The 26,566-nt window shown below is 53.3% G+C and overlaps 1 protein-coding gene across 5 annotated transcripts in view; it reads left to right on the plus strand.

Annotated features, from left to right (window-relative positions):
- The window catches only part of FMNL3 (formin like 3), a 58,509-nt gene extending 32,156 nt beyond the window's left edge, over positions 1-26,353 (plus strand). The window contains exons 2-27 of one of the 5 annotated variants that reach the window (XM_008140649.3): positions 4,140-4,223; positions 6,493-6,573; positions 6,802-6,878; positions 10,196-10,279; positions 13,361-13,513; positions 14,725-14,833; positions 15,011-15,087; positions 15,387-15,480; positions 16,847-16,921; positions 17,513-17,623; positions 17,942-18,091; positions 18,440-18,541; positions 19,462-19,741; positions 20,417-20,485; positions 20,584-20,708; positions 20,903-21,105; positions 21,826-22,060; positions 22,212-22,280; positions 22,388-22,468; positions 22,572-22,701; positions 23,323-23,483; positions 23,792-23,893; positions 24,219-24,311; positions 24,599-24,722; positions 24,852-24,968; positions 25,489-25,549. In XM_008140649.3, the coding sequence (XP_008138871.1) occupies positions 4,140-4,223; positions 6,493-6,573; positions 6,802-6,878; positions 10,196-10,279; positions 13,361-13,513; positions 14,725-14,833; positions 15,011-15,087; positions 15,387-15,480; positions 16,847-16,921; positions 17,513-17,623; positions 17,942-18,091; positions 18,440-18,541; positions 19,462-19,741; positions 20,417-20,485; positions 20,584-20,708; positions 20,903-21,105; positions 21,826-22,060; positions 22,212-22,280; positions 22,388-22,468; positions 22,572-22,701; positions 23,323-23,483; positions 23,792-23,893; positions 24,219-24,311; positions 24,599-24,722; positions 24,852-24,943 (2,961 nt within the window). In that variant the 3' untranslated portion in view covers positions 24,944-24,968; positions 25,489-25,549. Of the gene's footprint in view, positions 1-4,139; positions 4,224-6,492; positions 6,574-6,801; positions 6,879-10,195; positions 10,280-13,360; positions 13,514-14,724; positions 14,834-15,010; positions 15,088-15,386; positions 15,481-16,846; positions 16,922-17,512; positions 17,624-17,941; positions 18,092-18,439; positions 18,542-19,461; positions 19,742-20,416; positions 20,486-20,583; positions 20,709-20,902; positions 21,106-21,825; positions 22,061-22,211; positions 22,281-22,387; positions 22,469-22,571; positions 22,702-23,322; positions 23,484-23,791; positions 23,894-24,218; positions 24,312-24,598; positions 24,723-24,851; positions 24,969-25,488 lie in introns of all 5 variants that reach the window. The other 4 variants (XM_028144324.2, XM_008140650.3, XM_028144325.2 and 1 more) reach the window with 4 other exon arrangements.
- The last annotated feature ends 213 nt before the right edge of the window (positions 26,354-26,566 follow it).

Here is a 26,566-nt window from a genome sequence, read left to right on the forward strand (position 1 = left end):
TTGCGCCCCCACCCCCACCCCAACAATCCATACGACCAGCAGTGGGGGGATTCTGTTGGCCCTTCTCTCCTGGGGAGGTTCAGCAACCATGGGGATTGCTGAACTTGCTCCACTTATACAGTATATTTTTAAATTCTACCATTTCTAAATGCTGACCAGAGATCCCAACCCTACTTCCTTTTTTGAGCCATAGTGAACCCATTTCCAGCCAGGATCTGGGTCCATAGCTCAAGCTGGGATGTCTTAACCATAGATTTACTATCAACTTACTCTCCACTAGGTGCCTGTCACGGTATTAGATATTATTGGGGTTTTGGGCCATATGAATGACAGTCCTTTGGGGGTAGATGAGCACAGCTGATTTAATAGTATGTGCATAGATAAATGCATAATAGATATGTGTGATAGAAATAAATGTTTAAGGATTTCCTTTCAGTTTCCTAGGAAATGGAGGGCGTACTTTCAGGATATTCCTGCTGCTTCTGGAGTAACCCAGGGCCTGTGTGACTACTCGATGCACACAGTTCCCGTCCCCAGGGATGAGGATATCAGGGAGTGGGCAGAGGTAAACCAAGCGGTCATGCTTGGGTTGCCAGGGAGTTAGAGCTGAACTCGGAGCAGTTGGTAAAGGAGAGAAAGATGAGAGGAAGGCCCTCCAGGTGGCCTGCAGTGTGCTGGGGAAGAGGCTGGATTTGTGGGAAGTCATGCGGGTTATCAGACAGCTATGATACTTCAGATAGAAGATCGTATTTGATTCAAGAGTATGGCGGGTGGGCAGGTGCAGTGATCTGCCTTTGGAGGCAAGGGCTGTGACCTAAAACAAAGGCAGCCAGACTGGTTAGCAGAGAGGCTTGGCTGGATGGGGATACAAGCTGCGGTCAGGTCATGCATGGATGCCTTGGGCTTCACTCATTTATTCATTCAGCAAACAGTAGTGAACAAAATAAAATGATGCCTGGTCTCTGTCTTCTATATTCTAGATTAGAGTGTCTCAGCAAAGGGTCAGGACACTTTACTGTGTCTTAATTAATTGGGAAGCGTGTATGTCATAAGTAATTTGCTACTAATAATTAAAGTACTAATGTTTTGTAAGTTATTTCCTAAAAATATTCTGAGCAGTTATCTTTATGCTAATGTCCTTCTTGCATCCTGATGTGGGGCAAGGGGTGGAGTGGTAGCATCTACAGGGGCTGCGGGTGGCTCAGGACGGGCCCCTGGGTGTGCTGGTGCAGGAAGGACACCCAGCTCCCAGACCGTGGGGGGAAAGCAGATTGAAGGTTTCTGCTTTAAACTGGCAGCTTTCAAACGTCTTCGAACTGTCCCGTATGAAGAAACACATTTTACAGCATGACCTGTATGTGGTGTACACATAAACTATAAAAGAAACAAAAGCTGTATAAAAGCTTCATTATTTATACTTCCTACTTGCAGGGAGTTAAAGCTGAACTTGGAGCAGTCAGGTAAAGGAGAGAAAGATGAGAGAAAGGCCCTCCAGTAGCCTTCCGTATGCAGGGGAAGAATGTCCTATTCTATTTTAATCTGTTCATTTTCACTTAAAATAAAAATACTCTTTTTTAAAAATAAATTTTTATTGTTCAGATTATTATAGTTGTTCCTCTTTTCTCCCCCATAGCTCGCCTCCACCTGGTTCCTACCCCACCCTCTGCCCTTAGGCCCCCCACCACTGTCCTCATCCATAGGTGTACGATTTTTGTCCAGTCTCTTCCCGCACCCCCCTCTCCCCCTTCCCCCCGAGAATTGTCAGTCCACTCGCTTTCTATGCCCCTGATTCTATTATATTCACCAGTTTATTCTGCTCATCAGATTTTTTTATTCACTTGATTTTTAGATTCACTTGTTTATAAATATGTATTTGTTGTCACTTTGTTGTTCATAATTTTTTATCTTTACCTTTTTCTTCTTCCTCTTCTTAAAGAATACCCTTCAGCATTTCATATAATACTGGTTTGGTAGTGATGAACTCCTTTAGCTTTTTCTTATCTGTAAAGCTCTTTATCTGACCTTCAATTCTGAATGATAGCTTTGCTGGGTAGAGTAATCTTGATTGTAGGTTCCTGCTATTCATCACTTTGAATATTTCTTGCCACTCCCTTCTGGCCTGCATAGTTTCTGTTGACAAATCAGCTGACATTCATATGAGTACTCCCTTGTAGGTAACTAACTGTTTTTCTCTTGCTGCTTTTAATATTCTCTCTTTGTCTTTTGCTCTTGGCATTTTAATTATGATGTGTCTTGGTGTGGTCCTCTATGGATTCCTTTTGTTCTGGGTTCTCTGCGCTTCCTGGACTTGTAGGTCTATTTCTTTCATCAGGTGAGGGAAGTTTTCTGTCATTATTTCTTCAAATAGGTTTTCAATATCTTGCTCTCTCTCTCCTTCTGGCACCCCCATAATTTGGATGTTGGTACGCTTGAAGTTGTCCCAGAGGCTCCTTACACTATCTTCATATTTTTGGATTCTTTTTTCTTTTTGCATTTCCAGTTGGGTGTTTTTTGCTTCTTTGTATTTCAAATCTTTGACTTGATTCTTGCGATCCTCTAGTGTGCTGTTGGATCTCTGTATATTATTCTTCATTTCAGTCAGTGTATGCTTAATTTCTAGTTGGTCCTTTTTCATATCCTCAAGGGTCTCACTAAATTTATCGGCCTTTTCTAGAATATTCTTGAAAAACCTTATAACCATGGTTTTGAACTCTATATCCAGTAATTTGCTTTCCTCCATTTCTGTCATTTGTGACCTGTTTCTTTGTCTTCGCATTTTGGCTTCTTCCCTGTGTTGATAGAGTGGCTTTGTGTGCTAGGTGTCCTATATGGCCCAGTGGCTCAGCCTCCTCAATTACCTGAGGTGGAAACTCTTGGTGCACCCCTTTGTGGGCTGTGTGCGCAGTCTTGTTGTAGTTAAGCCTTGATTGTTGTTGGTATCACTGGGAGGAATTGACCTCCAAGCCAATTGGCTATGCGGCTCAGCTGTGTCTACGATGGGAGAACTTCTGTGCTGGAGACAACCTTATGGGGCAAGACTTGCTTCAGTGGGGCTTTGGTGCTCACTGAGTCTGCCCCTGAGTGTGTCCCTTATGGATCTGAGGAGTTGTAATCTGGATGGTCCCACTCTGACCACTGGAGATCCAAGGAGGTGCAAATTTAGCCTCAGCTTGAGGCCGCCCAGCAGGATCTATGGCGAGATCTGCAGATTCCTCTTCTTTGTTTGGGGTTTGGAGGTACCCAGATGAGGCCCAGCTGTGAAGCAATACAAGCTGCTGTGGGGCCTTGGGCCTTCTTTTGGCAGTTCTGGGGCTCTCTGACCCAGCTGCAGTTTGTTAGGTAATTTTAGATTGCAAAGGGCCAGACTATTCATATGCAAAAGCCTCTGTGCACAGCTTGTGTGGGGCGGGGTCTCAGGGAATCTACAGGGCATAGCAAACAGCTATGGCTGATCCTCAACCCTGCCCTAAGAGGCACCGGGTCTCAGTGTCCCTCCGTTATCGCTGCAAGCACCTCTGAGAGAAAGCTGCCCTCGAGTTCCGCCCAAAGCCAGACAGTCCAGTTTCTCCCCGTATGAGTCTGGGTCCCCAGAGTCTCACCCGGAACTGGAGTTCAGAGCAGTTGGGAACTTATATCTCCCTCCCGATTGAAAAAGACAACCGCATCCTCAGTTGCCAGTCCTTTCCACGCTCACACCTTCGTACCTCTGCACTTTACTTCCACACCTCCTCTGAGTCTCAGTGTGCTTTTCTCTTTCCTTCTAGTTGTAGAATTTCCACTCAGCCAGCCTTCCTGTGGTTCTGGATGATGTCCGTTTTGTCTTTAGTTGTAGTTTTGAAGTGGTTGTGCGAGGCAGCAATTTCAGGTGTTTACCTATGCCACCATCTTGGTTTCTCTAAAAACACTCTTGACACACTAAATTGATTCCATGACCTATGGTTTGGGGAACATTGTTCAATCAAAGGGCTAAATATGAAGGGGAGGCAGGAGGTCTGTCCCACCTCTCTGAGCCTTCCTTATTAGCAATCAAGTTTCAGGGTGAACTGAGGGTCCTGGAGGGAAAGGTATGCATAGTCTAGCTTTTCTCTCCTCCAGGTGGGGGAAGGGTTCAACCCAATTGACTTGGGTTCTCTCCTCAGAGCTCCATGAACCTGCCCCCTGACAAGGCCCGGCTCCTGCGGCAGTACGACAATGAGAAGAAGTGGGATCTGATCTGTGACCAGGTACGGGATTTGGGGCAGGGCTGGGCGGTGGGGGTTATGTTTTAGGCAGAACAAGGTGGCAGGACCAAAGGCATGGACTGCAGCCCTGGAGTCCCTTGAGGAAGCCTGGCCTGGACTTGGCCTCAGTCCTTGCTCACTTCCTTTTCCAAGAGGATAGAGGTTCCCACAAAGAGCTATCTTGATTTCTTCCCAATGCACAGTAGCCTGAAGGAGGTTAGTGTAGGACTGGGGGGTGGGGTGGGCAGTGGAGGAGTTTGGTAGTTTCCCAGCAGAACCTGTTTCTGCCTTCCCCCAGGGCGAGGACTATCCCTGGCAGGGAATAATGCAAAGGACCACGTCTCGCTCTCGCTCTGCCCTGGAAATAGCAAATAGCAGGGTTTTCTTATTATTTGCAGGCCTCTGTGAATAAGAAGCCCCAGTCCCCTAGTTTCCTGTTCCCAAATCTCAGAATGTGAGGATTAGAAGCTCTCTCTACAGGAATAGTGTTTAGAGCTGGAAGAGATTATAGAGATTATTAGCTCAGAACCAAGAACTAACACCTAGGGCCTGGCTCTTTACCCTGCAGACATTTGAAGGTCAAAGTCACGAGTCTGTGAACTCAGACAGGCCCATCTGCAGGGCTAGGAGCATTGGCTTCTACTTCCTTACCTCTTGGAGGTGTGGAAGCACCTGGCATAGTGTAGCCAGTGTGTTTGCCCAGCACTTTGCCATGGAGCCTTGCACGAACAAATTTATTATTTCTTTTTAAGCACTGAACAAAATCATAATAGCTAACATTTACTGAGTGCTTATATGAACCAAGCACTTTATATATACTGAAATATCTCACTTAATCCTCACAAAAACCCAATGAGGAAGGCATTACTGTATTTTAGATGAAGAACCCTAATAAGTGATGGAGGAAGGGCTCAGGCAGCTGACTCTGCTAACCTTTAGGCTCCTCTGCTGCCCCAGTCACGCTGCTTGACCTAAGGTAGGCTTGTGCCTCAGATGGCCTCCAGGTCCCTCCGTCTCCAGGGAAGGCCCATTTCCTCGTGTTCTGCATTAAGAAGAGTTGGTGAGCACCCGTTTAGGTTTGGAGAACAGTAGCCCTTTGGTACTAAGTTTCTTTAATTGATAATTTCTCAATTTTCTGGGTCACATAATTTCAGCTCATTCTCCAACCTTTCTTTTTTCTTTCAGCTTGTTTTTTTAGGCCCTGGACCCTTTACCCCCACCCCCACTCTCCAGATATCTCAGTTGTGAAGGCTCTTACCGGACCAGAACACCTGAGGGTTCTCCCTGAGTTTCCCCTTGGGTCACATGAGGGGGTTGGGCCAAAATGGGAAGGGCATGGTCCCGTGCCCTGTGTGGAAGGAAGGAGATGGAGAATGACCTTGCTTAAAGCAGGCTTCAGTGTGGGGGTTGCTTTGGAGTGTTGGGGCCTGGGGCCTGGCAAGCAGTAGAAAGTGTGTTTGCAGTCCTGAACTTTGTTAATGCTGAAAAAACAGTCCAGTCCCAACCTCGGGTTCAGACCTGAGAAAGTTGGACTCTACAAGACCAGCTCCCCTCCCCTTGGCCTTCCTACCCCCATCCATCAGTTGGCCAGGCAGCGAACAACATTTCCCAATTGTGTCTTCATTTTGGATGCTGTTCAGTATTCTGTAATCTCCACATCTTTTCAGTAAGCAGCAGGTCTTAAAATAATCTTTTTTAAAAAGCAGATTTTTAAAAACTTTTATTGAATTTATTGGGATGACACTGGTTGTTAAATTTATATAGGTTTCAGATGTACAATTCTATAATACATCATCTGTATCTTGAATTGTGTGTCCAAGTAAAATAACATTGACATAGAAAATATTCTAGGCTCAGGGAGCACTCATTGGAGTTGGGAAGATGGCAACAGAGGAGAAGCGCCCGAGGATTGATTAAGGAAGGGAATGTACAGTTTGGGGTTTGGGCGATGTTAAGAGCCAGGTGACAACTTTAGGAGGCTGGGTCCCCTCATACCGAGCACGATGAGTGCTCTTCATCCTCACTCTCCTCGGGACTCTGAGCTCTTCCTTTTCCATGCCCACTTTCTTTTCCAAGAGGATAGAGGCTCCCACAAGAGCTATTTTGATTTCTTCCCAATGCACAGTAGCCTGAAGGAGGTTAGTGTAGGATTGGGGTGTGGGGTCAGCTGTAGTTTCCCAGCAGAACCTGTTTCTGCCTTCCCCCAGGGCGAGGGCTATCCCTGGCAGGGAATAATCCAAAGGACCACTTCTCTCTCGCTCTGCCCTTACAGGAACGGTTCCAGGTGAAGAACCCCCCACATACTTATATCCAGAAACTCCAGAGCTTCTTGGACCCCAGTGTAACTCGGAAGGTGAAGTACAAGGCAGGGAGGGCCCATCTTGCTGCCCTCTATAGTCCTGTGGGGCTCGGGGGCAAACGCTTGGGTCATGTGCTTCTGAGACTATGGGTCTGGAGTGGCTGGCGAATGACAGAGGGAAGGCCTATACCTGCCCTCTTGTATCCCCTCCCTTTTTTCCTACCCCTTTTATTTGTACTATGGAGTTGGATTGATCAGTGACCGAAAATTGCGTGTTTACAGAAGTTTAGGAGGAGAGTGCAGGAGTCCACCAAAGTACTGAGGGAGCTGGAGATCTCGCTTCGTACCAACCACATTGGGTGAGTCGGATTTGGCCACCAGAGCCTCTTCACCTGGTCACTCAGGATCTGGTCCTTCTGAGGAGAGTTTGCCTGTTTATCCCCCTGCCAGGGGCAGAGTTGCCCCTTGAATGGCTTTGGTTCCCCAGAGCTTCAGACGGTTCCTTTCTGGCTTTTCTTCCCCTCATCTCTGCCAGCTGCTGCCTGGATGCTGCTGGCAAGCTTGGGGCCCTTCCTGGGGTCCTCAGCCTGTAGCTTTGAGTGGAAAACATTCCCATAGCAGCTGAGACTGGAGTCTGCCTGTGGCCTGGGGCTGGGCCAAGTAAGGTCCAGAGGAGGCTGGGGTTGGGGAACACTTTGCATTGGGTAGCTGAGACCTAGTTCCTGGACTATTCTGTACCCAGAAGATTATTTGCTTGATTTTAAGACAATCTTAAAATGAGTAGAACTTTCTTGAAGTATCAGGAGAGAAGATCTAAGGCCGTGGGGGCCAGGAGTTGAATGTCTTCTGTATTAACGGACGCTAGTCCTGCCAACCCACTGACAGGCCCCTAGGAGCTGTGTGAGTCTTTTTCTTCAGTCTCTGATGGGGAACCAGGACTTGCTGAACAGGCAGGCAGAGGGCTAATGTGTGAGGTGCAGTGAAAGATGGCTATGTGTCAGTTTTATAAAACCATAACTAGCCAGAGTGTGTATAGTGAAAGTGAGTGAGAGGGAGGGAGGTGGATAGAGAAAGAGAGAGTGAGAGAGAGAGAACACAAAGGACCATGAAAAACACCTGATAGACAACAGCAGGCAGGGCTGCAATCCTGACCAAGGACCTGCATGAGTGTTGAGAACTTACATGAGTGAGAAATCTAGCTGTAGGGGTGGGGGTCACTGGACAGGTGCCAGCCTCAGGGTCCTGGGTTTCCTGAGAGAAGAGCCAAATGACATCATCTGCCTTCCCTCCTGCCCGAGGCAGCTGCCTACTTGTCTACCCCAGGCTGAGCCCGACCAGGGCTCTGGTAGAGGCCATACCTGCATGTAGCCAGCTGCTGCAGCAGTCACAGAGGAAATGGCACCGGAGAGAACAGGAAGGGGACAGTTCCTGGCCTCAGTAGCTATGCTCAAGGGCCAAAGTTGGCTTCCATACTTCATCTGTGAACCAGACATTGAAAGCTGAACCACAAGAAACATGTAATGAAACCTCCACCTTTATTTGGTGACTCCTCAGAGAAGGAAAGACGGGCAGAGCCTCCTCAGCTGCCCTGCATGTGAGGGCAAGAGTAAAGCAGATGGCAGCCCAGAACACTGCCTACCACTCTGCCTTTCCTCCCTTCTTCCTTCCCTCCCTCTCAGGCCCTTCTGTCTTTTGTATCAAGTCTTGCTGCATGATGATGGGGGTCTGCTTTTCTCCAGAGGGTCACAGAGCAGTGTGTGACAGTCCCTTCTGCCCTCCCCTTCTACCTGGCGCCTGCCCCTCTGGCCACTGGCCAGGAAGTGGGACCAGAGCAGCATGGTTCCCAGGCCGGGGCCTCTTGGCAGCTGGCACACAACTTAGAGGTCTGGACCTGGTCTTTGGTTCCCAGGGAACAGCTTAGTGTCTGGCATTTTAGGAGCTCCTGTCATCTGAACCGGCTTCTCCTGGTAGAGTCATACGGAGGGCCAGGATCCTTCCGAGATTTCTGGGCAGGCAGACTGTCCGGCTGTCCAGCTACGGGTGGATGCTCCTGGGTGGTGGGAGCCCGGGGAAAGGTAGGGAGAGGAGGATCCTGCTTTGGCCTGTGGAAGCTGGGTGGGAACCCAGACCTTGGAGCAGGGAGCTGGGAAGTGGGATTCCAGAGCCTCTGCAGCTCCTCCTCTGCCTACTTTGTATTGGTTCTCAGCCTTGCCTACGTGCCCTTTAACCTCTCCTCAAAGTGTCAAGATCCCGAAAATAGCAGTGTAGACTCAGACAGGAAATGAGAAGGGGGTGGGGAGCTGGAGAGCAGACAGACAGGAAACGGGAGGCCTGTCGGCCCCCAGAGAGGAAGCTAACTTCAGGCAGCTCCGGTGTCAGTCAGCCCCAGCCGGAGCCTGCTGCCAGATCTCAGCTGGGCTTGGTGCTCCGGCCCAGCCTCTCTGTAGCTCGGAGTGGGGCTGGCAAACATGGCGCTGGTTTCCAGCTGTGGGGGAGAAGTGTCCCTGCAGGCTGTTGGGCATAGCTGGCCTTTAAAGACCCCAGGACATTCTGAGGGAACAGAACACTGAGGACAGTCACGGTTTCATCTTGAGCTTTATGTCCTCTGCTCTCAATGAACCTGAAACAGTCTTCCTAGGGCACGCTGTACACTTCCCTTCAGGGCTATCTCAGCCCCGAAGGCCTGGGGCGCAGTGGTGGAACTGCCTGGTCTGCTGTTGTCTTTAGGGAGCCTTGTCTACCCTCCTGCCTCCCTGGCTGATGGGGCCCAACTCCTCAGTCTGGCTCTGAGTGGTCACAGCCATTCTGTAGTTACTTGAGTTCCTGACTGTTTCCCCGTCCTTTTCCCGTTCTGCCAAACACACAACTCCCACCTATCCCTCTTGACTCACTACTTCCTAAAATGCCTTTCCTTGAACTTGGTGCCCCTGAGAGCCCCTAGGCTCCATGTGCCTCTGTTCTTTTTTTTTTTTTTTTTTTATAATATATATATTTTATTGATTTTTTTACAGAGAGGAAGGGAGAGGGATAGAGTTAGAAACATCGATGTGAGAGAAACATCGATCAGCTGCCTTCTGCACACTCCCCTACTGGGGATGTGCCCGCAACCAAGGTACATGCCCTTGACCGGAATCGAACCTGGGACCTTTCAGTCCGCAGGCCGACGCTCTATCCACTGAGCCAAACCGGTTTCGGCTATGTGCCTCTGTTCCACAGCTCCCTTTGACGCTTCTTGCTGGTCTTTTCACTGAAACTTTGGTCAAGTTGGGGACCTGCTGGTCTCTGTCAGGCACGGCTCTGTGCAAGGGCTGCAGTAAATGCTCTTGATAATCCCCCAATTTTTCCAACAAACATCATGCAAAGACAGCATGCTCAGCCTTGTGCTAGACACCAGGGTCACAGAAAGTGAATGAGCCGGGGCCTAGGCCTTTGAGGGGCCCCCTGAAACCTTATTTGGCTGATGTGGTATCAGAAAGCTTGTACCTTTCCCATCCCTGGCTTCCTGGCCTAGGGGAGGTCCTGGCAGGTGACATGGCCATGGGTGGGTCTGCCATGGGTTTTGATCTTCAAAATTTTCCCAGCCTAGTGCTAAGTTTTGGGGGATCCTAGAGGGTGTTGTTGGATCAGAGGTCCCTCTCTCTCCTCCCCCTCACCCCACTGTTTTCTTTATCTGTAGGTGGGTGCGGGAGTTTTTGAATGATGAAAACAAAGGCCTGGATGTGCTGGTGGATTACCTGTCCTTTGCCCAATGTTCTGTCATGTGAGTACCACCCTGACACTGGGGCTGGGACCAGTGAGGGAGGACAGAGGACACAGTCCCATTCTGATTGAAAGAGGAAGGTGAGATTGCAATAGTGAAGATGGGAATAGGGATCCCAGGCCAGAAGGGAGGAGCTGAGAGAGCAGTGGGCGAGGGGCCGGGCAGCCAAGTGAAGAATGCCAGGTGGCTGGAGAAGGTGCACTTGGGGGGCAGGAGAAGAGAGACGTAGGAAGGGAGCTCAGATTCGGAACCTAGAGGATCCAGGCTCCAGGCTAGGAGCAGTCCAAGGGAATGTCCTGGCTTCTGGGAGAGATTCCCTGCTGTTCATTTGATTTTGGATAGCAAGTCTTCAAGAAGCTCCTTTGGGTCTCCAGTTGTGACAGGGTTACTCTAAGTCACTCCAGGAGCAGTGAGCATGACTTTTGACCCAGACTGAAAATGAGACATTCAGGAGCCTTTTTCAAGCAGGTTGGGAGCTTGGAGGCAGCCAGAAGCAAATTAACACAGATGAGAAGGCAGTGGAAGGAGCGAGGGGCTCTCAGGGAAGACAGAGAAGGGATGGATCTCTGTTGTTTCCCATCTGTCAGATCTCAGACAAGTGTGTGTCCTCTTATATCAGAGGGGATCGACCGTCTGGGGTTCTAGGCCTAGATGATAATGTGTGTGAAGCACTTTGCAGTATTTGAAGCATAAGTCTATACTGTGCAGCCACTTTATTGTTAACTAGAGGCCCAGTGCATGATTGAATCATGCACAGGTAGGGTCCCCTACACGCTTTCGCTTTCAATCGCGGGGGAGCTGGGTGCCTGTCCCGCTGGTGCACCAGGCCTTTCAGAAGCCTCCGGCGCAGCGGAGGCTTTTGAAAGGCCTGGTGCCGGAGCAGACAGGCACCCAGCTTCCCCGCTTTTGATGGTCCGCAGCGGGACGTGAGCTCGCTGCCCCAGAGGCCCCTTCTGTTCCGCAGCACAGCCATGGCGCAGACACTGAGCTCGTGTCACTGCTGGCGACGCGAGCTCAGCGTCCCACTGGCCCAATCGGCTACCCCGGCCACCCCGAGTCCCGCTCCCTGCGCCTCCCGCTGGCCCAATCGTGGGCGTAGCGGAGTGATGGTAATTTACATATTACCATTTTATTAGGTAGGATTGTCAATATTCAAGTTGGTGTGCTCTACCATAGTGACCGGAACATATGGAAAGAGGGATTATGGTGATCATTTACCAGAGGACGAACACATTCAAACTTATACTCGAGACTTAAGTCAGCCCTAGGGTGACCAATTGGCCTGGTTTGCCTATGACTTTCCCCAGTTTTAATCCTAAAAGTCCCACGTCCTGGGGAATTCCTCAGTCCCAGGACTCAGCCCTAGCCTCCACTTTCACGTTTCTTGCTACTGTCCTTGCCCCCTGGCAGTTCTTTGTCCAGCAGGTCTTATCTCGTCTCCTTAGGGTTTCAAACTAATGCCTTTCCTAGGTTTGGCCTCTGTTGTCTTTTCTAGGTCATCTCTGTTAGAGCCAAGAGTGGCCCACTCCCCCTTCCCATCCTGGCAGAAGTGCCTCATGAGCCTCCTCTCCCTTTAAAAACCATTCTTTTTATAGAAAGAAATGAAAAACATTTGCTAAAGTGATTTTTTAAAAATTCAAAACTTTAAAAGTAAAAAGATGTAGGTCATTTTTCCAAATAAGCCTGTCTTGTTTGAAAAGCAAACAAATCCCAGCTAAACCAAAATACACTGGGACCTCAGGACTGTATGGTCCACAGCACTGCCTCTGAGTCTGTATTTGAAAGAAAGACTTTGGGCGGGCGTGGGTGTGGGATGGAGGAGAGAATGTGTGTGTTTGGGAAGGTTGAGAGGAAAGGGTAAAGCCAAATAGAGTTTGCGTGAAGGCATTTTTTGTAAACAGTACATACCAGTGTAGGAAATACTACTAGTTAGTAATGGAGAGAAGCCACGGGCAAGCTGTTCCCTGTCCATGAGACTCCTCTCCTTGAGCCCCATTAAACATCTCCGATCGGCAGGACTCTGAGGCCACTCCTGCTTCCTTTGGAGCATTCAGGCATCTGCAAATGTCACTTCCTACTTCAGAAACCCTCGGCCTCTGTGCCTTTGACCCCCAGGCTATGCATGTCTGAGCAGAAGGCTCCTGGAAGAGCCTATAGGAGATGGTGGCTTAGTCCTTAGTGACCCGCAGGGGGATAGGACAGGAAAGAGGCGTGAGCTAGCTTCTCAGAGGGCATTTACCCAGATGTGGGGATATGTAAGGGAGAAGGCTCTGTGGCTTGGTGATCTCAAATTGTCCTCCTTGCCCTGGCCACACACCCCAGCTGCTGAAACATCTGGTCCCAGAAGCATGAAGTAACAAACAGAGAAACCATCCCAACTCCTGTAAGGGATGAGCTACGGATGCCAGGCCACTCCCTGGACATGTGTGATTCCTTCCCCCAGGGAAGCTGAGGCCCAAGGAGCCTCTATACCAGAAAAGCCTAAAAGCCTCTTGTAGAACCACAGAAAGCCAGTCATTCGAATCCAGTGATAGTATGGGCTGTCCCTCTCGGAGTTTGCTAGGACCCGTTTTCTTCCATTCTGACCCACCCTCAATCTCAACCCAGAAACAGTGGGGCTCCCTCAGGGCTCTCGGGCTCCTTTGGCCTCTGCCATTTGCCCACTAGCAAGACCTGCAGTTGGTGTGTTCCTGTAGTTGGCAGGTTCTATGTGGGGAGCCCCAGCTTCTCTGAGATGTCCCATCTGAGGCTGAGAGTGCAGCAAGTATCCAGCTCCCCACATCCCTTTGGGCCCATGGGAAGGTCACTCCTTGAGTCACCTGGCCAATGGGCACAGCACTGGCCCCCGTCAGCATTCCTGTCTCCCCAGACCCCCTCCTGGTTGCTTCCTGTGCCCGCTCTGCCCTTGTCCTATGTTGTTGGCTCTCCCAACCAGGGTTGGGTCTCTTGCCCAATTCCACTTTCTCCTCTGACGCTCTTGCTTAGTGTTGCCCTAGAAGTCTACAGGGGAGGGGTGGGCCTGCCAGGGGTCTTGGCACTGAATTTCTCCTGTATGTGCGCATGTGTCCTTTCCTGCTCCAGGTTTGACTTTGAGGGTCTGGAGAGTGGTGACGACGGTGCATTTGACAAGCTCCGGTCCTGGAGCAGGTCCATTGAGGACCTGCAGCCACCCAGCGCCCTGTCAGCCCCCTTCACCAACAGCCTCGCTCGCTCTGCGCGCCAGTCTGTGCTCCGGTATGTGTGCTCTTGCTCTGCCCGCCTGCCTCCCCCAGCCCCAGTCCAGGTCCTGGTAACAGCGGTGAGTGCTCATGCGCCTCCCTCCACTCTTGCTTCCAGGCTCAGCTCTCTTGCCTCTGCCTGCCAGTCTGTCTCTGGTCTGTCCTCTTTGTCTCCTTGACTCTGCCCAGCGATCTGTCCTGGGTAAGTATATTGCCCTCAGCTATGCCCACCCCATCTGGGGTTCCTCCTCGCCCCTTCTCTGGGGGCTCCTCCATTCCTCATTCTCGCTCTGCCATTCCTCCCAGTCTCAGGCAGGGCTGTACTCACCCAGCTCCCTCACCTTCACCGGGTGCTCCAGCTCCCGCCCTCCTGTCTGTTTCCCTCTGGCTCTGCTCTCTGCTCCATCAGCTGCTCAGAGACCAGCTTCCATCCAGCCTGCCTCCTGCTCACCCTCCCTTCACGTCTTCCTTTAGGCCTGTTCTCTCCAAGGCTCCCAGGTATTCATTGGTCTGCAGTATCTTAAGAGCTGTCCTGCCTGGAGGCAGGTGGAGGGACCTGATGACTTGTCCGAGCCCCGCCCACCTAGGGAGGCTTTCCTTTAGGTCCTGTGGCCCTTTCCGTGGTCTCCCTTTCATGCCATACTCTCTTCTCCTGTTTCCTTTGGGTTTTGCACTCTGACACTGCTCATCACTCCAGTCATGCATGAGCAGATACCATTTGTGCTTCCTCTTTCTTCATGAGACATCATTGGCGGGGGCAGGGGGGGTGGGATGCAAAGTCAGATGTAGCCCCAGGTACTCCTAAAGCCTTTGGGTCTGTGCTGCCTTTTCTGGGACATAGAAGTGGGATGGGAGCCAAGTGCTCTTGCCCCAGGGAATGTGTAGAAGATACAGCGACTGGAAGGAGGAGGAGGAAAGGCTCAAATGAACATCTCTCTGGACCCCTCGAGAACTAGGAAGGCATATACACCTACTGTTGTATTTTGAAGGGCCTCTGGGCTTAGGAGGTTTGGGCACTAATTATACAGCAGGGTCCTGGATAGTTCCTGATGAAGGCCTGCTCCAGGGAGGTGACACGGCTGAGCGCCCTGCCCCTGCCCCCTCTTTCTCTGGGCTGGTGGTGCAAGGTCCTCTTTCCCCCTCCTCTGCTGCTGCTGAGGGACAGCCTGCCATCTGGATGCTGGTGAGCACTCCTAGACCTTTCGCCAACAGCCGCCTCTCCCCCAGGTACAGCACTCTTCCTGGGCGCAGGGCCCTGAAGAACTCCCGCCTGGTGAGCCAGAAGGATGATGTCCATGTCTGCATCCTTTGTCTCAGAGCCATCATGAACTATCAGGTAAGGGGGCAGCCCCAGCCACAGGGCTCGGCCTCTTCTGCCTCACCTCCCAAACCAGGAGAGCTAGGAGGGCGCCAGCTTTCAAAGAAGTTAGCTGGTGGGCCTACAGTCAAGTCAAGGATCTGCCTTCCCCACCATCAAGGACTCTTCTCCTTCTGCTTTTTCCCTTTGCTACAGTACGGATTCAACCTGGTCATGTCCCACCCGCATGCTGTCAACGAGATTGCACTCAGTCTCAACAACAAGAATCCAAGGTGAGCTCTTCCCTCCCCTTTCCTTCTCGCTCTGCACAGGACCCTGGAGTTCTGGGCTCCACCTGTCCCTGGCCATGGAGTCCTGTGGCCTCTGCTGGAGAGCAGTGTCCCTGGCTTCCCTGTGGTCTGCACAGCGTAGAGGGAGCAGCCTGCCTTCGGCCTTCTTTCTCGTACCCAGCCTCTCCCCTCACCAGTGAGGCTGGCTCCACTCTCTGAAAGGACTCGCCAGTTGTGCAGTTGAGCTGTGTGGTGGCCGTAGTGGGGAGCTAAGGTGTTAATCTTCCTTCTTGGCCCTTCAGGACCAAAGCCCTTGTCTTGGAGCTCCTAGCAGCCGTGTGTTTGGTGCGGGGAGGACACGAAATCATTCTTGCTGCCTTTGACAACTTCAAAGAGGTCAGTCTTCTGCCCGAGCCGGTTTGGCTCAGTGGATAGAGTGTTGGCCCATGGACTGAAGGGTCCCGGGTTTGATTCCAGTCAAGGGCATGTACCTAGGTTGCAGACTTGATCCCTGGCCCTGGTCAGGGCATGTGCAGGAGGCAACTGATCTATATGTCTCGCACATCAATGTTTCTCTCTGTCTCTCCCCCTTCCTTCCACTCTCTCTAAAAATCAATGGAAAAATATCCTCAGGTGAGGATTAACAAAACAAAACAAAAAAACAAACAAATAACCAAAGAGGTCAGTCAGTCTTGTGTGTGTGTGTGTGTGTGTGTGTGTGTGTGTGTTTGGCAGGAGGTGGGAGTAAGGTAGGTAAGCCGTCTTTCCTGCAATCTTACACGTCCCAATGATTCCATCATTTTAACATCCGAGTGCTTACCTAGGTAGCCTGTCAACCTCTTCTCCTCCCCGCTCTAAATCCAGAATTTCAGTCTTATCAGATTGTGTGTCAGGGAAGTTATGAATCAGCCAGCTAGGGATGCCCTCAAAGAGTTGAGGTCTCTACTCCAGTGGTCCTGGTCTGGCCATGCATCAGAATGCCCGGAGAGCTTGTACGCAAACAGACTGCGAGAGGCCTGGGTATCTGTGCTTTAGCAGGCTCCCCGGGTGTTCTGAGGCAGCGGACCTACTGATTGAGCCCAAGGCAGCTATCTGTGCAGTGAGAGGAGAAGGCAGCCCAGGATCCTCCTGGGTTGATGGCTGATATTGGTGAGGGGGTAAGGAGCTTCTTCTTAGAATTTCCCCAGCTCTGGGCCTGGCTCTGAAACCCCTATCTGCTTGAACATAGGATTCCTCGACATCCAGCTGCAGCTGCTGGCCCACCCCTCCCCTCTCCTCTGTACACTGCTTCCCTAGCATCCATTGTTCAGCCAGGAAATGGCTCTTCCTCCTTGAAGCCAGAGCTCAGCGGAGTCTCAGGACCCTCTCAGCACAGGGGCTTTCCTGCCTCCTGGCCTCTCTTCTGCATCCCCACTAGGACCTCAGCCCCTGCCTCAGCCAGGGCCTCCAACCTTCCTCCTTGCTCCCTCCTTCCTTCAGTAACTTGGCCACAGCAAACCCCTGTTTCTTGTAGGCCTACTCCCAGAGGCTCCTAAAGCTCAAACTAAGGCACAGGCTTTCTTGAACTCCAGGAGGGAACCAGGGCAGATGCCAGGTCCCAGGCTTTCTTCTGTCATGTCCCGAATGGCTCATTGCAGAGAGAGAATTGTGGTTAAACTTGGTCTGAATCAGTCCTCTGGCCATGGTGTACCTGGGAGCCAGGGCTCAGGGGTGTGGGCTCTGCCTGGGGCAGGTCCTTTCACTGAGAAGTTCGATTGTTCAGGTATGCAAGGAGCTGCACCGCTTTGAGAAGCTGATGGAGTACTTCCGGAATGAGGACAGCAACATCGACTTCATGGTGAGGAACTGGGCCTGGGCCCCGCAGCGCGGCGTGCTCCTGAGAACAGGGGCCAGGCTGACAGTGGATTTCGGTCTGTGTGAACCTAGAAGGATTCTCTCTATCCAGTAAATGCTCCTTGTCCACTGGCCCACCCCGGAGAGCTTTTAGAAACTGTAAGACAGTGTCATTTGGGCATCCTGGGTCTGCCTTCTTTCCCCTTTGATGGCTTATCATCCCTGGTTGGGACCCTCTTTGAGCTTCTTTCCCTTTCCCAGGCTCTTCTCCCAGCTTCTCTGCTCTTGTGTAGGATTTTCAGCTAAGCAGGGACACCTCAAGGAGTACCTGCTGACGTGCAGAGGAAATCAGAGCGGAGCTCTAGTGACATCTATTTCTCATGTGATTTACTTACCTTAATACTCTGAATGCTAGGTTTGATTTTTTTAAGTTAAAGTGCTCTTTTGCTCCCAGAAAGATGTAACTTTTTTATTCACTGCTTTTGATTGTCCACCTGCCGATGCTGGTTCTAACAGCCGCCCACCCGCCCTTTCTCTTGGTCTCTCCCCATTGGTCTCTTCCCTGTCTCTGCCCATTGGGGCCGCTTCTCCCCAGGTGGCCTGCATGCAGTTTATCAACATTGTGGTGCACTCGGTGGAGGATATGAACTTCCGGGTCCACCTGCAGTATGAGTTTACTAAGCTGGGGCTGGAGGAGTTCCTGCAGGTGAGCCGGGCTGAATCCTCACAGGGTGAGGAGCTTTGGGGCAAAGGACCAGCTGAGCCATATCACAAAGGGTTTTGGGGTTTTTTTACAAGAACCTAGTCATGGATGCTCCTGGTACCCTGCCTGTCTTCTATGGCATGGGACTCAGACCTGCCCTCAGAGGGCGTCCCAGTCAGGCAGCTCCCTGGGCGAGAATCTGGCATAGCCGCAGTAGGAATTCCCTGGGTCTTGAGCTTTAGGAAGCAGCCGAGGAGGGTGGTGAGGACTAAGTCTTTCTCAGGAGGCTGCTCCAACCATGACGCCCTCTGCTCTCCCTAGAAGTCAAGGCACACAGAGAGCGAGAAGCTGCAGGTGCAGATCCAGGCGTACCTGGAGAATGTGTTTGACGTGGGGGGTTTGTTGGAGGATGCCGAGACCAAGAACGTGGCCCTGGAGAAGGTGGAGGAGCTGGAGGAGCATGTGTCGCACGTAGGTGGTGGGTCCTCCTCTGCTCCAGAACCACTGTTGGTGGGGGGGGATCCTGAGCTGACCCACCTGCCTCTAGATTGGGCACCACCAGGCTCTTTAAAGCACGCCTCAGACCATCCAGAGATTGAAACACACACTGACCTCCGTGAGGTGGTCTCTATCTCAAGAGACTCTGATATGGCCATTTGCCTTGTACTGTTTCACACGGTCTCAGACCCTGGGCCCACGGGAGCGTAGGGGATTTGCCAGGCCAACCTGCCCTGGGGCCCGGGTCCTGACTGGGGTTCAAGCTGTGCTGAGTGCCCAGGCTTTAGGGCCAGCCCCAAACCTGCCCTTCCCGTCCTGCAGCTCACAGAGAAGCTTCTGGACCTAGAGAACGAGAACATGATGCGGGTGGCGGAGCTGGAGAAGCAGCTGCTGCAGCGGGAGAAGGAACTTGAGAGCATCAAGGTGCCAGCAACCAGGGAGGGAGGCCCGACTGCTGCTGGGCCTGAGGGTTGTTTCTCTTTCCTGAGTCATGTCATGTCTTTGAGAGTCCAGCTCTTGATTCATGACCTTGAGGCACGCAGATGCAAGTGGGCTGATGATTTCACCCCATATTTTGGTTGGAGAGACAAGCAGAAGCCAGAGTGGGTCAGACATGCACAGAAGAAGGTGGGAGTATATGGGGCACCCATGGGCACCTCTGGGGTCCAGCCCTCCTCCTATGAGCCATCCTGCTGCACCTCCCGGCTTCCCCCAGCCCTGCGTCATGAGCAGGCTCAGAGTAGCCCAGTCCTTGGGGCTGTTATTAGGAGACTCACCAGCAGGGGCTCCTCATATTTCAGTGTCTTCTCTGTCCCCTGAGCTAACTTTTTGTTAGTTATAAAATCATGCCTCAACCGATCTTTTCTTCCGAAGGAATACAGCTAGACTGGCTCCGTCGAGCTCAGTATACTAGTGTATCTGCTGCGCCCCTGCCAGGAGTCTGAAGCACTGCACCAGGAGTACGGAGGGTCCCGAGGTGGCTAAGGCAGGGCCTTGTCCGTAGGGGCTCCCAGTTGAGCGAGTACACAAGGTCAAATGAAATGGGAGCAGTGGCGCGCACAGAGAGCTGAGAGCCGCATAGCAGGCTGGCAGTGGGTCAGGAAGAGGTGCCCACGGGCACCTTCTACCTGGGCCTGGAAGGGACCATGACTAAGGTGGGAGCGGAAAGGAAGGACACAGCAGGACTCTGTGCTCCTCATTCCCCTTCCCCTGGTCCCCACCCAGGGTTCTAGCAGAAGCAGCGATCCCAGCTGGGAGACCCTTGGACAGGAAGTTTCGCTCCTGGGGCAGTGACTGCTGTGCCTTTAGCCCTTTCTTTTCTGAATGGTGCGTCTGCCCAACAGGAGACTTATGAGAACACGAGCCACCAGGTGCACACCCTGCGGCGGCTCATTAAAGAGAAGGAGGAGGCCTTCCAGCGCCGGTGCCACTTGGAGCCCAATGCCCGGGACTTAGAGTCAGTGGGCAGCGAGGCCCTGGCCCGGGTGGGCCCTGCAGAGCTGAGCGTGGGCATGCCATCCTCTGACCTGGACCTCCTGGCTCCAGCCCCGCCCCCTGAGGAGGCCCTCCCTTTGCCCCCTCCACCTGCTCCTCCCTTGCCCCCTCCACCTCCCCCTTTACCAGGTAAGGAGGACCCTGGGAGTTAGGAGCGGCAGCCTCATTGTGGGGCCAGACCCAAACCCCAGTCAGCAGTGCCTTCCTCAGGGAGAAGCTGGGGACCTGGCTGGGAGGGTGTGGCAGGTGGGAGAGGGCCGAGGGGGTGGTCTAGAATCTGAGGGAGGCTCAGATTCCTAGGGAAGGGAAGTCTAAGGGTGGACATGGGTCTGTTTTAAGGATCATAAAGCTGCTGCTCCCGATTCCTCTGAACACAGTCAAGGAGGGCTCTGATCAAAGCAGGAGAGTGGGCCAGAGACGACCAAGCCGCCCAATCAGAGTTAGGACCCCTGGTAGCCACTTGGTCCAGGAGTTCATGCAGCCTCCTTCCCTGAGTCTTTTTATTTATTTATTTTTAATATTCACCTGAGAATATGTTTAGAGAGATGGAGAGGGAAAAGGAGAGAGAAAGAGAAACACTGATCGGTTGCCTTCGTATGCACCCTGACCGGGGATCAAACCCACAACCTAGGTGTGTGCCCTGTCTGGGAATTGAACCCATAACCTTTGGTGCAAGAGACGATGCTCCCACCAACTGAGCCACCCGGCCAGGGACCCTGAGAGTCTTTAAGGCCAAGTGGGATGAGAGGGGGGGACCTCTGAAGAGTCTCGGCCCCTGGGCCACTGTCCCTTCTTCTTCCCCAGACAAGTGTCCTCCCGCCCCACCTCTCCCTGGTGCTGCTCCCTCTGTGGTGCTGACAGTAGGCCTGTCAGGTGAGTGTCCCCAGGGCTCTGGCCAGAGCTAGTGGGACCAAGGGGCTAGTGGGACACACTCCTTGGCCCCTGCCTCACTGATCCTCCTTTCAAATTAGCCATTCGCATCAAGAAGCCTATCAAGACCAAGTTCCGGCTGCCTGTCTTTAACTGGACCGCACTGAAACCCAACCAGATCAGTGGCACTGTCTTCAGCGAACTTGATGATGAGAAGATCTTGGAGGTAGCAGGGCCTGGGGCCCTGAGGGGTAGAGGGGGGCTGGGGACCAGGTTGCCCTTTTAGCCAGATCTGGCCTGAGAAAGCCCTCAGACTTAGCCTTCCGTGACCCAGAGCTGAGCTGATGCTTCTGGGCGGGCTGCTAGGGCTCCTCTGGGAGTAGAGGCCACAGCACTTTCCTTCTCATCAACCTCGGCCAGGACCTGGACCTGGACAAGTTTGAAGACCTGTTCAAGACGAAAGCTCAGGGCCCTGCCCTTGACCTCATCTGCTCTAAGAACAAGACAGCACAAAAGGCTGCCAGCAAGGTGACCCTGTTGGAAGCCAATCGTGCCAAGAACCTGGCCATCACCCTACGCAAGGCTGGCCGCTCAGCTGAGGAGATCTGCAGGGCCATCCACACGTGAGGCTCCCACTGACCTGGCCCTGGTCCCCAGCCAGTTGGAAACCCAGTTCTCCACCTTGGATTCCAGGGCACTGGCAGAATAGCCTCACACCCCTCAATCATCCACTGGCGTGGCCAGAACTTAACTGTATCCATGCCGTGTGCCAGGCATGGTATGAGATGCTGGAGATTCAGTCCAGACCTGCACTCAAGGAACTCTCAGTCTAGTGGGAACAGTCCAGTAATGCTGGGTCATAACCACCAAGGTGATGGAGGTACAGGCAGCATTGGGAGAACAGGAGAGCCAGGTAGCTGAACTGGGTCATCAGGGAAGACTTCCCAGAGGAGGTGGTGTCTTACCTGCAAACTGAAGGAAGTACTAGTATATGAAATCCAGTTCAGGTCCTGGTGAGAGAAGCTTGGTGCCCTGGGTACTGAAAATTGGCTGTGGCCTTGGTGTAAGGAGGGGAGTAGGAGAGACAGGATAGAAAGGCGGGCAAACGTCTTGCAGGTTGGGCCTCCTAAGCCATGCTCAGGTATTGAGACTTCTCTCCAGGAGCAAAGGGAGGATATTGAAGGGTTTTTAAGCAGGGCATCCATGTTTCCTAGGATGGTCCTCTGCTTCTGGCTGTGTCCTGCTCACAAACCTCACCCTCAGTCCTAGGAGCTGGAGAATAAAGGGATGATGCATGATATGGGCAAATGCGAGACCTGAGGGGGTCCCTCCCTCCTACATAGGTACGACCTACAGACACTACCTGTGGACTTCGTGGAGTGCCTGATGCGCTTCCTGCCCACAGAGGCCGAAGTGAAGCTGCTGCGGCAATACGAACGGGAGCGGCAGCCCTTGGAGGAGCTGGCGGCTGAGGACCGCTTCATGCTGCTCTTCAGCAAGGTGGAGCGGCTGACCCAGCGAATGGCAGGCATGGCCTTCCTGGGCAACTTCCAGGACAACCTGCAGATGCTCACACCGGTAGGGCCCCACCCAAGTCACACTCATCTGCTGCCCCCTCCCTACCATCCACCTGCTGGTCACTTCCCTGGCCCTGCCAATCCTCCCAGCCCCTTGCTGACTTCGCCCCATGACGGCCTGGGGTTACTCAGCTCTTCATCTTGCCTTCCAGCAACTCAATGCCATCATTGCGGCCTCTGCCTCTGTCAAGTCCTCACAGAAGCTGAAGCAGATGTTGGAGGTGGGGAGAGGTTGTATATGGGGGTGCTGGTGGGGACCTGGGGCTATATAGGCAAGGAAGGAGCCCTCAGGGCTTGGCGTGACCACCTCCCACTCGTCTTTGGACAGATCATACTTGCACTAGGGAACTACATGAACAGCAGCAAGCGGGGCGCTGTGTACGGCTTCAAGCTCCAGAGCCTGGATCTGGTAAGATGGTGGGGGCAACATGGGGCCAGGAAGCCTGAGGGAAGGCAGCTGTGGAGCCAGGATATTCAGTCCTTTTGCATTACTCCTTGCCCCCATCTCCCAGCTGCTGGACACCAAGTCCACTGACAGGAAGATGACATTGCTGCATTTCATCGCCTTGACGGTGAAGGAGAAATACCCAGACCTGGCCAACTTCTGGCACGAGCTGCACTTTGTGGAGAAGGCTGCAGCAGGTGAGGGAGCCTGCCCTTGTGTCAGCTCAGGACAATCCCAGGACGTTATGAGGAGAGGGAACACTTGGGTCCTTTTGTTTCTGGCTCTTGTTGTCTTTCTGACTCTTCAAAGCTTACTGCTGGGGCCATGGGCAGGGCCACCCCAGCGGGAGCCTTCCTGCAGGCCCCAGACCCCGAGTGGCCCTATTCACCTGCATGGCTGGGAGCCGGCAGAGGAAGGCACAGTGGCTCTTCACTCCCAGCTCCTCAGGCTGGCCGCAGGGACTGCAGACTGTTTGTCGGTGACGTGTGGGAAGAGCTTAGAGACACCATAAAGCCCCTCAGACGTCGGTAGCTATTATTTCTGCCCCACTCATGAAAACTGGGGCAGGCCCGAGGCAGCTCCATTTGGAAGACCGGATGTCTCTGAGGCTTGCCTTCCTTTTTTACTTTGCTCTTTGGGGTCATGAGTTCCCAGCCTCCATTTTTCTTGCCCTGTGAGAGCCCGGCTAGCTTGGTGTGCCCCTCTCTGTGTCCACCCGGGGGGCTCAAGCAGCAGGAGCGTGAGAACCTGAGGGAGCCCATGCTGAGGGGAGGTGGGCATGCCCAGCCCTGGGCTCAGCCTGGGCTCTCTGACCACAGTGTCCCTGGAGAATGTGCTGCTAGATGTGAAGGAGCTGGGCCGGGGCATGGAGCTGATTCGGCGCGAGTGCAGTATGCATGACAACAGCGTCCTCCGGAGCTTCCTCAGCACCAATGAAGGCAAACTGGACAAGCTCCAGCGTGACGCCAAGACAGCGGAGGTGAGCAGAGGGTGGAGGCTGGTGGCAGCAACCGGGTTGAAGGCACTGTGCCCCTCTAGGTGGGCTTAGTTTTTCCTTCTTGGATCAAAGAAGTTTTATGAAGTTCTGGCCGGCTGGCTTAACGTGGGGGGAAAGGGGCATTGGGGATGGCAGGCAGCTGCCTCTGGTGACGTGCACTCTAGGAAGCCTTGGGAGCCCAGTTCCTGTCCAGCCCATAGGGGCTGGGTGCTGCTTTCTGTGGGCCCACTGTCCCTGGGGGGAGCCGGCTTCCCTTCGCCAGGCTGACCCCTCCTGCCACCCTTCCCCAGGAGGCCTACAACGCAGTTGTGCGCTACTTCGGTGAGAGTCCCAAGACCACACCTCCTTCTGTATTCTTCCCAGTATTTGTCCGATTCATTCGTTCTTACAAGGTGAGCAGGAAAGAAGCTTTAAAGAAAAAAGGCTGAGAGAAAACTGATCGGGGGAGAGAGGGTTGGGCTTCAAGTCTGGCCTTTTCCGTCTCTTCCTCTGGGTCCTGGGAGGGAGCGATGGAAGCTGGCCACAGGCCTTAGCTGTGAACTGGTGGGCAGGGTGGGGGCCCAGGCCCTTCCTGTCATTGTTTGGGGCAGGAAGTGCCCCTCCAGAGGGTGGCCACCTGGGGTTGCTGGTCCCACTGCCACTCTCCACCCTCAATTAGGCCCTCCCCTTAGCCTGTGTGAGCCTCACAACTGCCCCCACCCCCACTATGGTTCTTAGGAAGCAGAACAAGAGAATGAAGCCCGCAAGAAGCAGGAGGAGGTAATGCGGGAGAAGCAGCTGGCTCAGGAAGCCAAGAAACTGGATGCCAAGGTGGGTGGGACCAAGAGCAGAGGCCTGGAGGAAACTGGGCAAAGGATTAGGACAGGGTGGAGCAAATGGAGAGGAGATGGAGAGCTGGAGCCCACAGACCACCCAGAGGGCCTGAAGCTGGCGTCCCAAGGGATGGAGAGAGGGGCTTTGGGAGGGGATTCCCGGGCAAGGACGGGGGCTGGGCTGTCATACACAATCCAGGACATCTTTGGACTGCATCTTGGGGCTGGAACCGTCCCTGTGGTAGGTTAATAATGACTCCCTTCCCTTCAAATGCTCGGCCCTAGACCCCATCCCAGCGGAACAAGTGGCAACAGCAGGAGCTAATTGCCGAGTTGAGGCGGCGCCAGGCCAAGGAGCACAGGCCTGTGTACGAGGGGAAAGATGGTACCATTGAGGACATCATCACAGGTGGGGCCCTTTCCTCCCTGGGGCCCGAGAACGGCCCAGCTCCCAAAACCCAGTCATATTCCCTGGGCTCTCCTCCCACCTCACATGTGCCCTGGGGCCTGACCACGGTGTCTCTCTCCTGGGCCACAGTGCTGAAGAGTGTCCCTTTCACGGCCCGTACTGCCAAGAGGGGCTCACGCTTCTTCTGTGATGCAGCCCACCATGATGAGTCAAACTGTTAACCCCCAAGGCTGGGGCCCTTGACAGGTACTGGGCACCACAGCTGCCCCTCTGCATGCCCATCTCCCAAGACTCATGCTGGGGTCCACAGGCACCTCCTTCTCTGCATGACCTGGCACCATCCTCTGGCTGCCTCATGGTGATGGGGACACATACTTACTTCCCTCCCTGCATGCCCCATGCTCTGAGAAGCATGGCTTATGCCCTGCATGTGCCCTCAGGGAAGTGGTATCTCTCCCACTAATGCTGTCCTAGCTTCTACTAAGACCAGGGGGTAGGGACCAGGCCACTGCCTCTGGTGGCTGAGCCCGTGGCTCTGTTACTGGGCTTGGAGGTCCTTTGTCCTTGCTCTGCCCTGTGGCCTCTAGTCACCCTCCATCTGGTCCTCTGAAAATACAGAGCCCCAGCCTTCCCCCTTACCGTGCCCTCCAGTGTGACTCATGGCTGGCTCTTCTCTGGCCCTGCTGTGGGCTGCTCCTGAAGGGGCTGTTCCTACAGGGCGGGCTCGGCCTGGCTGCCCTGTTTACCGGCTTCTGCCTCCCCACAGGTCTCCACCAGCCCATTGTCGTTCGCCACCAAGCCAGGAGTGTGGCCCCACCCAGTGGCCCACCTCGGGCGCCAGGCCCCCACTGAGACCCTCTGAGAGGCAGAAGCACTTCAACTCCCGGAGTCCTGCAAGTCCAACCCGCAGACCTGGAGCCCTGGAATCGGCCAAGGGCCCAGCGGAAGGCTATGCTGCTCCTGACCCAGTGTCACCCGAGCTCTCAAAGCCTGCATCTTCCCTCCGCCACTGCGGGCACTAGGTCTTTCAGGGCCTCGCACGGTCCTGGTGCCTCCTGAACTGCACTTTGCCTCCAAGGTCTTCAGCTTCATTTCCTGAAGGTCACCAAGGGTCAGCTGGAAAAAACCATTTCCAGCTTTAGCCTACAGAGGGACACCTTGCCACTCTGTCAGTAGAGACAGAGGGACAAGCGGAGTGTCTAGGCTTGGGGGGCCCTGGGACCCTGCCAATCTCAGATCATCTTGAACCAGGAGCAAGGCCTTCCTAAGCCTGGGCCCCGCTCAGCTGTGCCCTAGTGAGAAGGGTGAGGAAAGATGCCACACTTACTGCGCCGGCCCTAGCCCTTTCCATTCCAGGTTCTTGCGGAGGTGGGCAAAGGGGTTTTTCTCTGCCCTAGCCCCAAATCAGCTAGAGAAAGGGTATGCCAACAATATCTTCACCTCCTTTCTTCAGCTAGGTGGCGGTGTTTTTTTGAGGGGGCAGGGGACATGGTGGTCTTACCTGGCTATATTCTCAGTCCCCTGCCAGTTTCTTAGCCCCTAGAAGGGAACATAGGGGTCCACTCCTTTTTGTACATGTATCAGCTCCCTTCTCTTGTACATAAACCCTGGCCCTTCTTTCTCTCAACAAAGGCTTGAAGCACAGGCCTGACTCTGACTCCTCTTTCTGAGTGTGGAGGGCTAGGGTGGCCATTTAGTTTGATCGTAGCCCTGCGGATAGAAAGGAGGCTGGGCAGAGCTGCCATCTGCTTGGAGGTGAGCACAGAAACCTGGGGAGGGGAATCAGGCTAGTGAGCTCCAAGCACACAAAGGGAGGCACTACCATTAGGCACTAGCGCCCCCTG

Source organism: Eptesicus fuscus, chromosome 7 (assembly GCF_027574615.1).
Source record: "Eptesicus fuscus isolate TK198812 chromosome 7, DD_ASM_mEF_20220401, whole genome shotgun sequence".
In the NCBI taxonomy this organism is placed as follows: Eukaryota; Metazoa; Chordata; class Mammalia; order Chiroptera; family Vespertilionidae; genus Eptesicus; species Eptesicus fuscus.